The 14,756-nt window shown below is 42.4% G+C and overlaps 1 protein-coding gene across 1 annotated transcript; it reads left to right on the top strand.

Annotated features, from left to right (window-relative positions):
* The first annotated feature begins 674 nt into the window (after positions 1–674).
* Positions 675–13,671, top strand: LOC135545929 (WD40 repeat-containing protein SMU1). Its single transcript, XM_064973927.1, has 12 exons — positions 675–783; positions 1,210–1,420; positions 1,550–1,702; positions 5,134–5,244; positions 5,419–5,547; positions 5,786–5,905; positions 6,043–6,159; positions 9,348–9,475; positions 9,605–9,731; positions 10,968–11,135; positions 11,259–11,411; positions 12,986–13,671. The coding sequence occupies exons 1-12, from the start codon at positions 758–760 to the stop codon at positions 13,082–13,084; spliced, it is 1,542 nt and encodes a 513-aa protein (XP_064829999.1). The 5' UTR covers positions 675–757; the 3' UTR covers positions 13,085–13,671.
* The last annotated feature ends 1,085 nt before the right edge of the window (positions 13,672–14,756 follow it).

The following is a 14,756-nucleotide window of genomic DNA, read 5'->3' as shown; positions in this document are numbered from 1 at the left end:
AGGGAGTACCTGGAATATGCTGAATTTAGACGGGATACTGTGGCATATAAACATCTTATCCAGTTTACTGTTTTTCACGGTCTGAGCAGACTCCGTTTCGTTTATCATGGGTGTTGTTTATGATGTTTTCGTCTGATTGTCAAACCAATCACTTAAAAAAGCAGGCTACCTGTGCAGTTCATCCACTATAATTTCCGTAATCATTTATTTTGCTGATACTCAATACTATTAGGTATTTGTTGTGGAATTGTTAGATATTGCTGCAATATCGGAACTGGAAGCACACGCATTTCACTACACCAGTGATAACATCTGCTAAACTCATGTATGTGACCAATAAAATGTATTTTATTTGATAATTTGACTGCAAGAAATGCATAATGCATAGTACTCGACATGTGAGAGATTATAGGCCTACAATCAAGTGTCCATATTTCAATTACTATTCCATTTAACCCATATTCATTTAAATGAGGAAAATTATGTTTAATCATGGTAACAGGGATAGCCTACTCGTGAGCGGGAAATATCAAAGGCACATGCATGTAAACTGTTTATCCCGAATAAGACCCTGAGCGGGCGTTTAGCTACTATCCGGAATGCGGTGCTGTGCGCATGTTGCATCTTGTGGACATTTTTGTCTTTTACTAAAACATATTTCTCGTCTTGTGGAAACTCCGCCTACTTCTACGACTTCGTTCATTGCGTTTGCGCTGTGTTCGCTCCTCACAACTACCTACTTTTTGGCGAATTAATCATGTCTTTGGAGGTGGAATCGGCAGAGTAAGTATTCTAGGTGTTCATATTTGCACAACTGTAAATGGTTGTTTGATTTGTTTCTTTATTATGGTTCACGTGGCAGGTCTAAACTCAGTTGAGGCCTACAAGTACCACAACCAGCTTGTAGCCACCCCCAGCTTGCTAAGCTAACATCACTTTGCTAACCAGCCTACTAGATACGTAGCTATGTTTCATTAGCAAGTGTTGTGTGTTTTTGTAACCACTAGTGGTCTTTTAGCTAAGGTTATGATAGCGAGTACATACTATATGGCTGCAAGACTAACTTAGCTGTTCTGATAGGCTAGCTAGCTGCATCGTTAATCAGCCCAGCTAGCTAACGTTAGCTAGTTTGCAAGCGAACAAGATAGACCGAGTTTGTCTTGCATCAAAACATGACGTACCTTGATGGAGTCTACCTTGATTTTGCAGCGTGATTCGTCTGATAATGCAGTACCTGAAAGAGAACAATCTGCACCGAACACTGACCACCCTTCAGGAAGAGACCACCGTGTCTTTGAACACTGTGGACAGTATCGAGAGTTTCGTGGCAGACATCAACAGTGGCCATTGGGACACTGTGCTGCAAGCTATCCAGTCACTCAAGCTCCCTGACAAGACTTTGATAGACTTGTATGAACAGGTAAGAAGTTGGTGTGTTGCATTTTGAATGTGTATGTACCATAACTGTATTTACCATCTAGTAATTTACTGCTATGTCAATATGTTTTCTGTAAGATGGAGAGTTAATATATTTGTTTGTTCCACCCAGGTGGTGTTGGAGCTCATTGAGTTGAGAGAGTTGGGAGCAGCCAGGTCTTTGCTAAGGCAAACGGACCCCATGATCATGCTGAAGCAGACCCAACCAGAGAGGTACATTCACCTGGAGAACTTGCTTGCTCGCTCCTACTTTGACCCCAGAGAGGTGAGTTGACATCTCCCAACATTACACCCTGCACAGGGGAGATATAACTCTGTATGCACTGTTTTCCCAGTTCTGTTCTCTGTGCATCAGTTGCATGCCTGGACATCCTTTTATTGAACACCAAAAAAATCACCCTAACTTTACTTGTGTTCCCCTGAAATAAAGCATGAAGAAATGTCCTATAGAGTTTTGACTTTGCCACTTCTATCTATTTCTTCCATTGTCACTCAGATATTAAGCCGGGATTCCTAAAAGCATCTTAAGGCAAAGTTCATTGTTAGAACCGTTGTAGGAGCAGTGGCGATTTTAGCATCTAAATCTTGGTGGGGCAAAAAATAAATAAGTGGGATGCATGTCAGCAAAGCCACTACACATAAACATATCTCATATGGCTGACTTGCTTAAACAAATGTGGCTTCTACTGACCACTGAGATGTACAAACTATAGCGTAAGGAGACAAGTGGATAAGAGGCAATCCATCATTTCGATTAAGACATTAATGAGCAAGCAATGACGGACGTAGTCACTAACTATTTGTTCAGCACTTTTTGAAATGTACAGCGACAGAATTCAGAACATGGGCCGTTCTTACAGTATACTACCTGTACACGTCAGAACCGTACAATAAATAACTGAGACATATAAACAGACAATGAAAGCTCTTATAGCTCTTACAATATTCAATGATTACATTTCTCTAAAACAGGTTATAGGCTATATGTGCATCACCAAGTCAGAACAGTAGGTGAAATTGAGAGGTGAAAATAGACCACATTATTAGGGTGAGGCACATTGAACGCCATTTGGGTATTTGCGTGTCAAAAAAGATACACGTCATTTAACACTATTTGATGCCTTAAATAAGCTTTTAATTTGACACGTCAAATAAGACTTGTGTTACAGAATGTTGTGTGTGCTGAATTTGCACGTGCAAGACAAGCACCACAACTACTATCAGTAGCACTGTCAAAGCTGTACCAAAAAAAAGTAGCCAAACAAGCACATACCGGGCCACGAACGATGTGTTTACAATACCGCTTTGGTGAAAATAGACCAAATTATTAGGGTGAGGCACATGGGCTACTAACCGCTTACTACACAAACTTTATTAACTAGGCAAGTCAGTTAAGAACAAATTCTTACTGAAAATGGCGGCCAAACCCAGACGACGCTGGGCCAATTGTGTGCCGCCCTATGGGACTCCCAATCACGGACGGATGCGATGCAGCCTGGATTCGAACAAGGTACTGCAGTGACGCCTCTTGCACTGAGATGCAGTGTCTTAGATACACTTAGTATTACTTTCTTAGCTACAGTATACATAACTCCCTTGCCTATGACATAATTTATGGAGCAGCATACAATACATTTTTGGACTCACCTTGTGAAGGTGGTGCAGCGATTCTTTGTTGGCAAACTTTGTCATCGAAGTCTGGCATTCTCTGGATTTATGGTGGGAACTTGGGGGGGACAGTCACTCCATTGAATAGCAGGCTAACATTAGTGGTTTCTTTGCAACGCTTGCAGTTAGCCGCTGATTACTTCCAAATGACTCGTTATTGAATTTGCGATTTCCAACTTATGTAATGTTTATGTCCAATGGCCGATGAGCATCGATAATTTCTATCTATATTTTCTCCATGATTTCTCTTCATATGACAAGTATTAGAGGATTTGCCAGTAGATTGTCAACTTGATGATGATGACTGCTAGCTAAGACTTTAAAAGTAATATGTTGACGTGATCAGTCCAATCAAAGCTCCTGTAGATATAACATGATTTGATGTCATTCTATCTGCGGCTAATAACCTTGAGCTTTCTTGGATGGACACTTCTAATATACAGTGGGGCAAAAAAGTATTGCTCCCACAGTTGATTTCTTCAAACCAAGCTGCTTACCTATTGCAGATTCAGTCTTCCCAGCCTGGTGCAGGTCTACAATTTTTGTTTCTGGTGTCCTTTGACAGCTCTTTGGACTTGGCCATAGTGGAGTTTGAAGTGTGACTGTTTGAGGTTGTGGACAGGTCCCTTTTATACTGATAAGTTCAAACAGGTGCCATTAATACAGGTAACACGTGGAGGACAGAGGAGCAGGTCTGTGAGAGCCAGAAAGTGTAGGTGACCAAATACTTATTTTCCACCATAATTTGCAAATAAATTCATTAAAAATCCTACAATGTGATTTTCTGGATTTTTTTTCTCATTTTGTCTGTCATAGTTGAAGTGTACCTATGATGAAAATTACAGGCCTCTCATCTTTTTAAGTGGGAAAACTTGCACAATTGGTGGCTGACTAAATACTTTTTTGCCCCACTGTAACTCTATGGCAGACCCCAGGGGGTTAAAAGTTTTGAGCTCTAACCTTCGCATTGGGGATGACATATTGTCCCATGAGTGACAGAAAACTGAGTCAATCATAACAGAAAACTGAGCCAATCAGGCGCACTGCTCTGCATTTTCTGCTGGCTAGCCCCACCACAGAAAGCACTGAGCGAGGCTGAAACACCTGCAGTTTGGAGCTGCCTTACTCACTTCTACTTAAGTGTGGTGCTCAAAACAGGTGGTGCTCTGCCTCACCTGCCCTGAATGTCGGGTCGCTGCTGTGTAGGAGCATCGTTGTGTCCCAAAGCCATTGTTATTAAAGTTGCACTTGAAAACGGTTGTTATTTACAGGCTGCCTCAGACCACTCGTAGAACAGCTAAGTGCGTTATTAGATGCTTTTTTTGCCCTTCGATGTCACTTTATATACAGAAGATCTCCCCTAAACACACAATCAAGATTTATTTGTCTCTGTGACCGCAGATAACTTCAGAACAAAGTCAACTACAAATAAAAAGTTTGTTTTTGCAATTGTTACAAACAAGCAATGGATAAAAATATTAATTAAATGAAAACAGATGACTGTATTAAAAGATGAACACCGTTTAGGATACATAGGCCTATATATTTCAATCATATTGAAATCATTTTCTCAATATACTTAATGCGTAACAACGTGTGCAATAATGTGCCAAATCTTGATTTAATGCATTATTTGCCTATTGGTTAAGCATTAGAATAAGCCACCTAAACATTTTCAGCCATAGGTGATATCTCTCTAGGAGCTGATCTGTCGGCAGTATTGTGGAATAAATATAACACGATTATGAATGAAGAAATCTGATCAGAGAGCAGCGCTGCCTTTCTTTCAATCCTATCGGTATCGACAGATGCCTTAGCGAACATTTTCTCTGCATGCTTTTTGGGGAAACACGTTACATCTTTGGCCATTTGAAAGAAGGGTGCATTGTTAAAACACTCGTAAGCCCAAGTTCCACCTCTACCTGGAAACCGGGACTGGGTCTGTTCTTGTTATGGTATCTTACGAGTTCCTACAGTCTTGTTTGTCATTGCCCAGTGTCTGTATGCTCTCCCTCTGTGTCCTCCCAGGCCTACCCAGACGGAAGCAGTAAGGAAAAGAGGCGTGTGGCCATCGCCCAGGCTCTGGCCGGGGAGGTCAGCGTGGTGCCCCCCTCCCGCCTCATGGCCCTGCTGGGACAGGTGGGTTACATGTTCCTATACCTCTGGGCACCCATAGGGTCTTTTCACGTTAGTTCAGCACACAGTGTGAGCTACGACTAGGCTGATATTCTGTTGCAGCGCTTGATGTCTCACATTTTGAGACCACCGATTTTAGTATTTTAACCGCCATCTTTTAACCACCATCTCGCTCAGTCCCTAAAATGGCAGCAGCACCAGGGTCTACTGCCCCCAGGTATGACCATTGACCTGTTCAGGGGCAAGGCGGCTGTGAAGGACGTGGAGGAGGAGCGCTTCCCCACACAGCTCACCAGACACATAAAGGTACTGAATGCCCAGATGGGGTACTGTCAGTGTATTTTATTAGTGAGGGTGGTTTTGATGCTGCTTCTTGGCCATTTCTTTCTTACAACAGAGATTCATGTATCTCAATGGTACTGGCTTGGTTATGCAAATCATAATTGAATCAAACGGTGCATAAAAACGCTTAATGCATGACAACAAGAACAAGGAGTGCTATTTGGGTGTTATAATAATGCAGTGTTATTCTTATTCTTACTAGTTTGGGCAGAAGTCCCACGTGGAGTGTTCCCGCTTCTCTCCTGATGGTCAGTACTTGGTCACGGGATCAGTTGATGGTTTCATTGAGGTCTGGAACTTCACCACGGGCAAAATCAGAAAGGTACGTTTGCGATCCAACACCAAATGATACTCGGATTTGTGGCAATTTGGGAAATATCACTGGATTTCAATTCATGGAGTTTTGAAAATACCCTTGCTAGCATTTTGTAAAATGACCTAATCAAATGTTTGTGATAGGATCTGAAGTACCAGGCGCAGGATAACTTCATGATGATGGACGATGCAGTGTTATGTATGTGCTTCAGCAGGGACACAGAGATGCTGGCCACAGGGGCCCAGGACGGCAAAATAAAGGTATGTACTATAGTGCTAAACGATTAACTGAGATGTTGGTTATTTTTCAGTTTTTTTAAACATCTAATTGACCAACGTCAGTTCAATTTGAATTCAATTTAGCTCAGGTTTTTTCTGTGAGTTCGTATGCGGTTTCCGTAGCACTAAATCAGGTCACTCCTGAAGTGTGCAATGTAGTAGGACGTTGTAGTTTCCAACAGACCAATATTCTACATAGTTTAGCGCTGGAAATGTGGTAATTGACTACAATAACCATAATCCACTGCGCGCCTGCTTAAACTTGTCCGGACTGCGAAGAGCAGACACGGAGACTGAAAATGTATGATCTAAGTGGTTGATGGTTGGTGTTCAGCGGTTATAAAAGTATGGCTTATTTACTTAGTAGTGATGCACCGACATGACATTCCTCGCCAAAAAAAAACGTACCGACAACCAATATTTTACATTTTTGTGGCTGTTTTAATACAGTTAAATAGTAACACACACACACGTGGACGCAGCGGTCTAAGGCACTGCATCTCAGTGCAAGAGGCATCACTACAGTTCCTGGTTCGAATCCAGGCTGTATCACAGCTGACTGGGATTGGGAGTCCCATAGGGCTGCGCACAATTGGCCCAGTCGTCTGGGCCGTCATTGTAAATAAGAATTTGTTCTTAACTGAATTGTCTATTTAAATAAAGGTTACACACATACCAAAAAGTTATTTTGTTGGAATTTACGTATGTCCCCATTAACAGTAAAACATAATTAAAACCTATTTCTTTCACTTACTTGCTGTGCTGTTTCATTGTTCACTTGTTCAGTCATTTCATTCTCAACCAACACAAAGACGCCGTTTGGGTCTTTGTGTGTCAAAAAAGATACACGTCAAATATTTTAGCTCATGAAACATGGGACCAACACTACAGTACATGATGCGTTTTATATTTTTGTTTAGTATACAAATACTAGAGCTGACACCTTGTGGTTATAATGTTGGACTGCATATGATTACACCAGGATCATACATAACATAAAGCAAACAAATATATTTTGTAATTAAATCAAATGAACCTTTCTTTCTTTCTGAACACCTTCATGATGGTGATATTTGCTAATAATGTCTCGCTCCTGTGCATGTCACCCTGAAGGCCGACCTTCATTACAAGGGTCGGGTTTGCACTAATCCATTTCATGAAGGCATGTCCACTAGCTGTGGAAGTCAAATCTGGTGTCCTTCAACATGGTTAGCCTCATTGTCTAATGAAGAAGTACCCATACACTGCTCTTGCCATTTATCAGCCGTTTCTTTTCAAGTTATTAGCAAATGATTCCCAAGTTATCCTGGACGCGAATGCTTTTTAATATTCCCAATATTATCATATAAAATAGAGAACATCAACAAAACTTCAATGTGTGACGATTTGCTAATCCTGTTTCAGTATATAAATGACAAGCCACGTGTACATGTTCATTGGACATGCCCACGAAGCCGATACTAATCCTATCATATGTCTGCATGAGGCATGCATGCCAAAAATAATCTCACATCCACTGTAAGCTATGGAACCGAAAGGTTTGAGCACAGATAGTGGAGGCTAGACAAATACCCTGGAGAGTGACCACAGTGAAGGGTCACTTTTACATGGGTAGCAAAGTAGCCATTAATTGTATGAGTTCCATCCTGGGATGCAAACCTTAATCAAATGATACTTGAAGCTAGTGTACCAACCACTGGAGGAGAGTGAGTGTAGCAAAATTGCAAGAGGGGTGACTGGTGCTTTCTCAATTCATCCTGCCTCGATTCCTCTCATCACCTGAAAACCCGTTGGAGAAGAAATTCAGAGGGGGGGGGGGGGGATCTTGTACCTTCTCCTCCAATACAGTTGAGATAGAATGTGCGTAATCAAGAAAAGGCAAATTGAGACAAAGCCCTAGTAGCCATTGTGTGGTGATGTCACCCACCCTGAGACCTCAAGTACTGTTATCCTAGCCCAACCAAGATCATGGTTTTGGTAGGATAATGGACGCTGCTTTGTGTGTATGAAGTGTTGCTGTAGACAGTGGTGGCATCCTAGGTCAGCCATACAGGGATTGTTACACCCACACCAATGATCAAGGACATCAGCTGCAAATCTGTGCAATATCATCAGACAAAATCGTAGCGAGTGACAACCAAATAAAACAGGGAATGTTCAATGTCCAAACAATGCACTATACTTAATTCAAATAATCAAAACTTTATTTCATATCCTACAAAGAAAGCCTATGTAAATGATTTGTGGGTGTAGACATCCATCTTACTCCAAAACAAGGGATGATTGAATAGTGTCTAGTACACATAATAAGCAGTATGTCTGGGCTGGACTGGAACAGTAGCCTGCACAACCAGTAGCTAGAGCTCTAGGAGCAAGGTCGGCCATGCATGTTCTAAATCTATGTAATATTACTTTTAATTTTTTTTTTTTTTTTTAGTCCTACAAGCAATTCTAACAGTAAACCAATATCATATATAACCCATTGGAGATATACCCTTCAGTCCCTCCAGAACTTAATCTGCAGACCGGGTTAACAGCTTTCACAAGGCTCTGTGTCTGAAGTTAGGAAACGATCAAAATTAGACCAGGACTTGCTTCATTATTCTCAAGTGATATTACATTTGATATTGTTGCAGTTGTGTTTTTGTGTTGTCGTAGTTCACCGGAAATCAGTTTATTAGCTAGCTAGGTAGCGAACGTTTGTCATACATTTTTGGGGGGTGGCTGTCTATCCTAATATGTAGCTGACTTTAGCTAAAATAGATGCCGTAAACAAATTACCTGTGTGCTGCACATCGTCCTGGCACCGCCGCCACCCGCTGCTGACTTTACTATCCATGCAGGCAACGCAGCGATGCTTCTTTGGGAAATCTTTAAATTGCAAAATAGATTTGTTCCTGATCGTAAGGACCATCCCATCCATGAATACTATGGTCGAAATGCTACTTTGACCTTGAGAAAACAACTAGACTAAGCTAGCTAGCCTAGCTGTTCACAGCTGTGATGGAACGGCTGTTTTACAAACGCACATCTCCAGGGTTCACTTCCACGCCTCCATAAAAAGGTCTATAAGGAGTGTCACTTTTCCTTCAACTTTTGATGTTCAAACTCTTGCATTAGTGTGAGTATCCACTCAACCCATCTTCCCTACCTCGTCTCTCCTCTGTCAGGTGTGGAAGATCCAGAGTGGCCAGTGCTTGCGACGCTTTGAGCGCGCCCACAGTAAAGGTGTCACCTGCCTCAGTTTCTGCAAGGACAGCAGCCAGCTGCTCAGTGCCTCCTTCGACCAAACCATTAGGTAACCTTCCGATATGAAACTATTTTTCTCTCATGCTTTCTCATTTCTAACTTTCTCCTCTTTTTTTTTCCTACCTGTACATCAGTGGTCACCAATGAACCATAACCGTTATGTTTTTGCATTCCACAGGGTTCACGGGCTGAAGTCGGGCAAGTCGCTGAAAGAGTTCCGAGGACACTCTTCGTTTGTTAATGAAGCAACATTCACACCTGACGGACACCATATCATCAGCGCTTCCTCTGACGGCACTGTAAAGGTATGAACCCCAACGCTGCAAAAGGCTGTTAGAAGCCAGCAGTCCCATAATGTACAAGGAAAAAAGTTATTTGCATCATATATTTTAACTTGGCTCCACCTACACTACATGCTGGTCAAACATCTCATTCCAAAATCATGGGCATTAATATGGAGTTGGTCCCCCCTTTGCTGCTAAAACAGCCTCCACTCTTCTGGGAAAGCGTTCCACTATATGTTGGAACATTGCTGCGGGGACATGCTTCCATTCAGCCACGAGCATTAGTGAGGTCGGGCACTGATGTTGGGCGATTAGGCCTGGCTCGCACTCGACGTTCCAAATCATCCCAAAGGTGTTCGATGGGTTTGAGGTCAGGGCTCTGTGCAGGCCAGTCAAGTTCTTCCACACCGATCTCGACAAACCATTTCTGTATGGACCTCGCTTTGTGCATGGGGGCATTGACATGCTGAAACAGGAAAAGGCCTTCCCCAGCACAGAATTGCCTAGAATGTCATTGTATGCTGTAGCATTAAGATTTCCCTTCACTGGAACTCAGGGGCCTAGCCTGACCCATGAAGAACAGCCCCAGACCATTATCCCTCCTCCACCAAACATTACAGTTGGCACTATGCTTTCGGGCTGGTAGCGTTCTCCTGGCATCCGCCAAACCCAGATTCGTCCATCGGACTACCAGATGGTGAAGTGTGTTTTATCACTCCAGAGAACGCATTTCCACTGCTCCAGAGACCAAAGGCGGCTAGCTTTACACCACTCCAGCCGGCACTTGGCATTGCGCATGGCGATCTTAGGCTTGTGTGCAACTGCTCGTCCATGGAAACCCATTTCATGAATCTCCCGATGAACAGTTCTTGTGCTGACGTTGCTTTGAGAAGCAGTTTGAAACTTGGTAGTGAGTGTTGCAACCGAGTACAGACAATTGTTTTATGAGCTTCGGCACTCTGCAGTCCCGTTCTGTGAGCTTGTGGCCTAACACTTCGCGGCTGAGCCGTTGTTGCCCCTAAACGTTTCCACTTCGCAATAACAGCACTTACAGTTGACCGGGGCAGAAATTTAACGAGCTGGCTTGTCATCCTCATCCTATGACAGTGTCATTTTGGCCTTACTAAGTGTATATTGACTTGTCTCCACCCTATACCGGATTGGCTAGTTCATAGTATGACCAGTATACCTACATTTATAACATAATAAATGTTCTCGGCTTTTGATTGTTAACCCTTGTCTGTGAATCTCTGTCAGGTGTGGAACATGAAAACCACAGAATGCACCAACACCTTCAAGTCCCTTGGCACCTCGGCCGGCACCGACATCACAGTCAACAACGTCATCCTGCTGCCCAAGAACCCAGAGCACTTTGTGGTGTGCAACCGCTCCAACACCGTAGTCATCATGAACATGCAGGGCCAGGTCAGGACTCAACTTGACCCCTTACGGTCATCATAAACCCACGTATAACTGAATGAATATTAATTTAGAATATTTGAAAATGATAGACATGACATGTATGACCTTATTCCCTCTGTCCTCCAGATTGTGAGGAGTTTTAGCTCTGGTAAGAGGGAGGGAGGAGACTTTGTCTGCTGCACGCTGTCTCCCCGTGGCGAGTGGATCTACTGTGTAGGAGAGGATTTTGTGCTCTACTGCTTCAGCACGGTCACTGGCAAGCTGGAGAGAACCCTGACAGTATGTTAATTCCAAATCGATTATCTTCATTTCAGGCTCAAAAGAAGGAGATTGACCTCTTACATGCCACTGGCCACTTAAAGATTCTGCTGTGTTTTGTATTGTTTGCTTATTTACCATGCTCTCGCAATGGAAATGATGTAAGCACTTGTAGGCCAATATATCTGTAGAATGACTACATTGCCTATAATGCTCGTTGATTGGTAATTCCAAATTACCATGGCAATTATCTATCATAATAGTTATATTAGGGTGTGTTCGTTAATTAAATCTGGAGTGCCAGATTGTCCGTTTTGTAAATTGAGTGTTTCTCTCTCGGAATGTTCAGAGCGCACACTGGACGCTCAGGCCGAGGGGTAGGGTTGATCCGAGCGTTCTGACCTCACAGCGGCAGTCAAGCACCGACGCTAACTTGCTAGCTACTTCGTCTCAAATGAGAGTACACCTCACTCTGACCATTTTACTCACCCTCGCAGAGATGGGTAGGCTGTTTTCATGTTATCCAGAGCATTGGTGACTAAATGTGCTGCTGGTAATTTAATGACGCTTTTTTTGCCAACGTACGCTCTTGTACACTCAGACTAGAGTGATCTGAAATCAGAGTAGGGGTGGAAATTACATTCCCGGTTTGGATGCACATCGGACATGCAGGACCAGCCCTAACCTACAGGTCTTCTGTTTTTAATATTATAGATAACATGGCTTCATGGTAGGCCTATCAAAACATTGTTTTTTAAAGAGAGAACAAGCACCATGATTCCACAGGAAATAGGACCTATGGTAGTTTTTTTATGCTCCAGAGAGAATATTACTGCTATATATCCAGACACCCAAAAACTGTACCGATGAACACATTTGGATTTTGCAGGTGGGGGAAATTGCATTGCAATCATTAACATTTAACTCAAGCCAGGTTAATACTGTAATTTCCCAAATTATAAAATTAAGAGTTGTCTATTTTACTTGAGAAATAATTTGTGTTGATGTAATTTAGTCAGACAAGGTCAGGGACAATACACATAATTCAACATTTCCGTTGGAAAAAACTATACATTACCTGTCAAAAGTTTGGACACACCTACTCATTCCATTGAGAGAATGCAAAGCTGTCATCAAGGCAAAGGGTGGCTACTTTGAAGAATATAAAATATATTTTGACTTGTTTAATACTTTTGGTTACTACATGATTGCATATGTGTTAGTTCATAGTTTCAAAGTCTTCACTATTATTCTACAATGTAGAAAATAGTAAAAATAAAGAAAAACCCTTAACTGGTATTGTATATTGTCACACCGGATAGGTGGAGTGAAATGTGTTGTTTTTACAGGGTCAACCATAGTAGTATGGCGCCCCTGAAACAAACTACGATTAAGTGCCTTGCTCAAAGGCACATCAGCAGATTTTTCTCCTTTTTGCTCGGATATTCAAACCAGCGAACTTCCGGTTACTGGCCCAATGCTTTAACCACTAGGCTACCTGTCGCCCGAGTTAGATGAATGTAAAAGAGCCAGGATTGACTAGTCTAAAGGTTGTATTAGAAACTCGTCATGACATCTTGTCTCCCCTACCCCAGGTTCATGAGAAGGATGTGATTGGCATCGCCCACCACCCCCATCAGAACCTCATCTCCACGTACAGCGAGGACGGCCTACTCAAGCTCTGGAAACCCTGAGCATGGCCCTGCTTAACCCCACAAGCCCCCTTCCATCGGCATGCCAGCTGCTCTGCCCATGGGACTGTGCAGTGTTTTCCCTACCGTTGCTTTAGGCGGACCGGGTAATGTCTCCCATCTAGCTCTGTTGTTCAGGCCAAAATGCTTTGGCTCCAATTGACAGTCCGTGTTGCTGTTGTGGGGCTCCTGCGCCATGCCTTAGACAAGGTCTAGCTAGGGAAAACACTGGGATATTGGGAGTGCAGGGATGGGCATTAGAAAAACTTTTTTTATATATATTTTAAAAAATGATTAATGTAAATATATTTTGTAACATTTTTTTTTTTTTTCAAGAATGTCTGGTTCAATATTTTGCCTCGTATCAGTCTGGTCAGCCATTGCTTTGTTTTACTGCACAGTAAGAAATAAAAAGGGCTGTTATTTTGAATCCCCGAATGCGATGGTATTCCTTTCCATGTGTGTTGACTTGTGTTCCTAGATGTGAAACGCATGGATTGCTATTATGTATTAGTGGTTGACTGGATTTACATTTTACATGTACCATTTCTTGTCTGGGCCAATAAAAAATATTTTTGACCAGGAACAAAGTGAAAGTATTTTCTGTCGAGCAGCCCTCTTCTTGAGCCTTGATAGTCAGATTTTACAGTATAAAATGTATGCACTCACTACTGTAAGTCTCTCTGGATACGACGTCTGCTAAATGTGCAGCCTAACAATTTGACAAGAGCTGGTTCAGATTGTTCAGCCTTCCTATTGGTCAACAATCTTTATCCAATTTTGTGTTGGCCCCCAATATTTTATTTATTGAAAAAAAATTGTGAAACACTATAAATGATAGCCTCACAATGAAGTGTTTTAACTATAAGGGCTGGACATACAGATGAACGAAAAGCTGGGGTCTGGTATGAAGGACATTTTCTGAAATGACAATGCAGAAATATTACATCTCTTTTAACAAATTGAATAATTGTTACTTTTATGTAGAAAAGTCTTGGCTGCTTCCCAAATGGTTAGTGCACCAAGTGTGTAGTCATCGATGTCGGGTCTAGATACCTGAAAGCCTGGTTCGCTGGGGCGGATGTGCCTTCGTGCGTAATTCCCAGTGTTATGGGTTTGGTGCGCCAATGCTCCTTGGATAACAAACGCGGCTATGTGGGAAGTGAAATCTTAGAAAACCCGAACATCGCTTGGGATACACAAGCCTCTCTTTGGCATCCCATTCCGTTACTATGCCAGTATCCCACGTTACCCGACGCGCGTTTACGTGACACACCATAGTCCGACCATTAAAAGCTAGCCGAAATCCACGTATTCCTATGGTAGGGCCAGTGGACTGGTTTTGAAGTGTGGGCACGGACGCCCTTTCCAGTCCCCATTGCATGCCAAGTTACACGTCGTGCAGAATAAGCAGGATGAATGAAGCTTTGGACCTCTACTTACAGAAGTTAGGGGCAGGAGTATGGAACAAGTGTTGACCAATTAGGCCTAATGGATTTAATCGAGGCAAAATGTTGTTACTGTATGTAGCCTGATATAGCAACTGAATTAAAAGAGTTAGTGACAAGGTGCAATACAAGCTTCCAGATGGGAATTCTCTCATTAGGTAAGGAGTGTGCTTTGTCCAGAGGTGCTATTCCAGCCAAATATGATTGGATCCCATGACTTCATATTA

The sequence above is a fragment of the Oncorhynchus masou genome, chromosome 9, assembly GCF_036934945.1.
Source record: "Oncorhynchus masou masou isolate Uvic2021 chromosome 9, UVic_Omas_1.1, whole genome shotgun sequence".
NCBI classification, from domain to species: Eukaryota; Metazoa; Chordata; class Actinopteri; order Salmoniformes; family Salmonidae; genus Oncorhynchus; species Oncorhynchus masou.
Note: the sequence above shows the minus strand (reverse complement) of the source record. Positions and strands in the feature narration are given on the sequence as shown.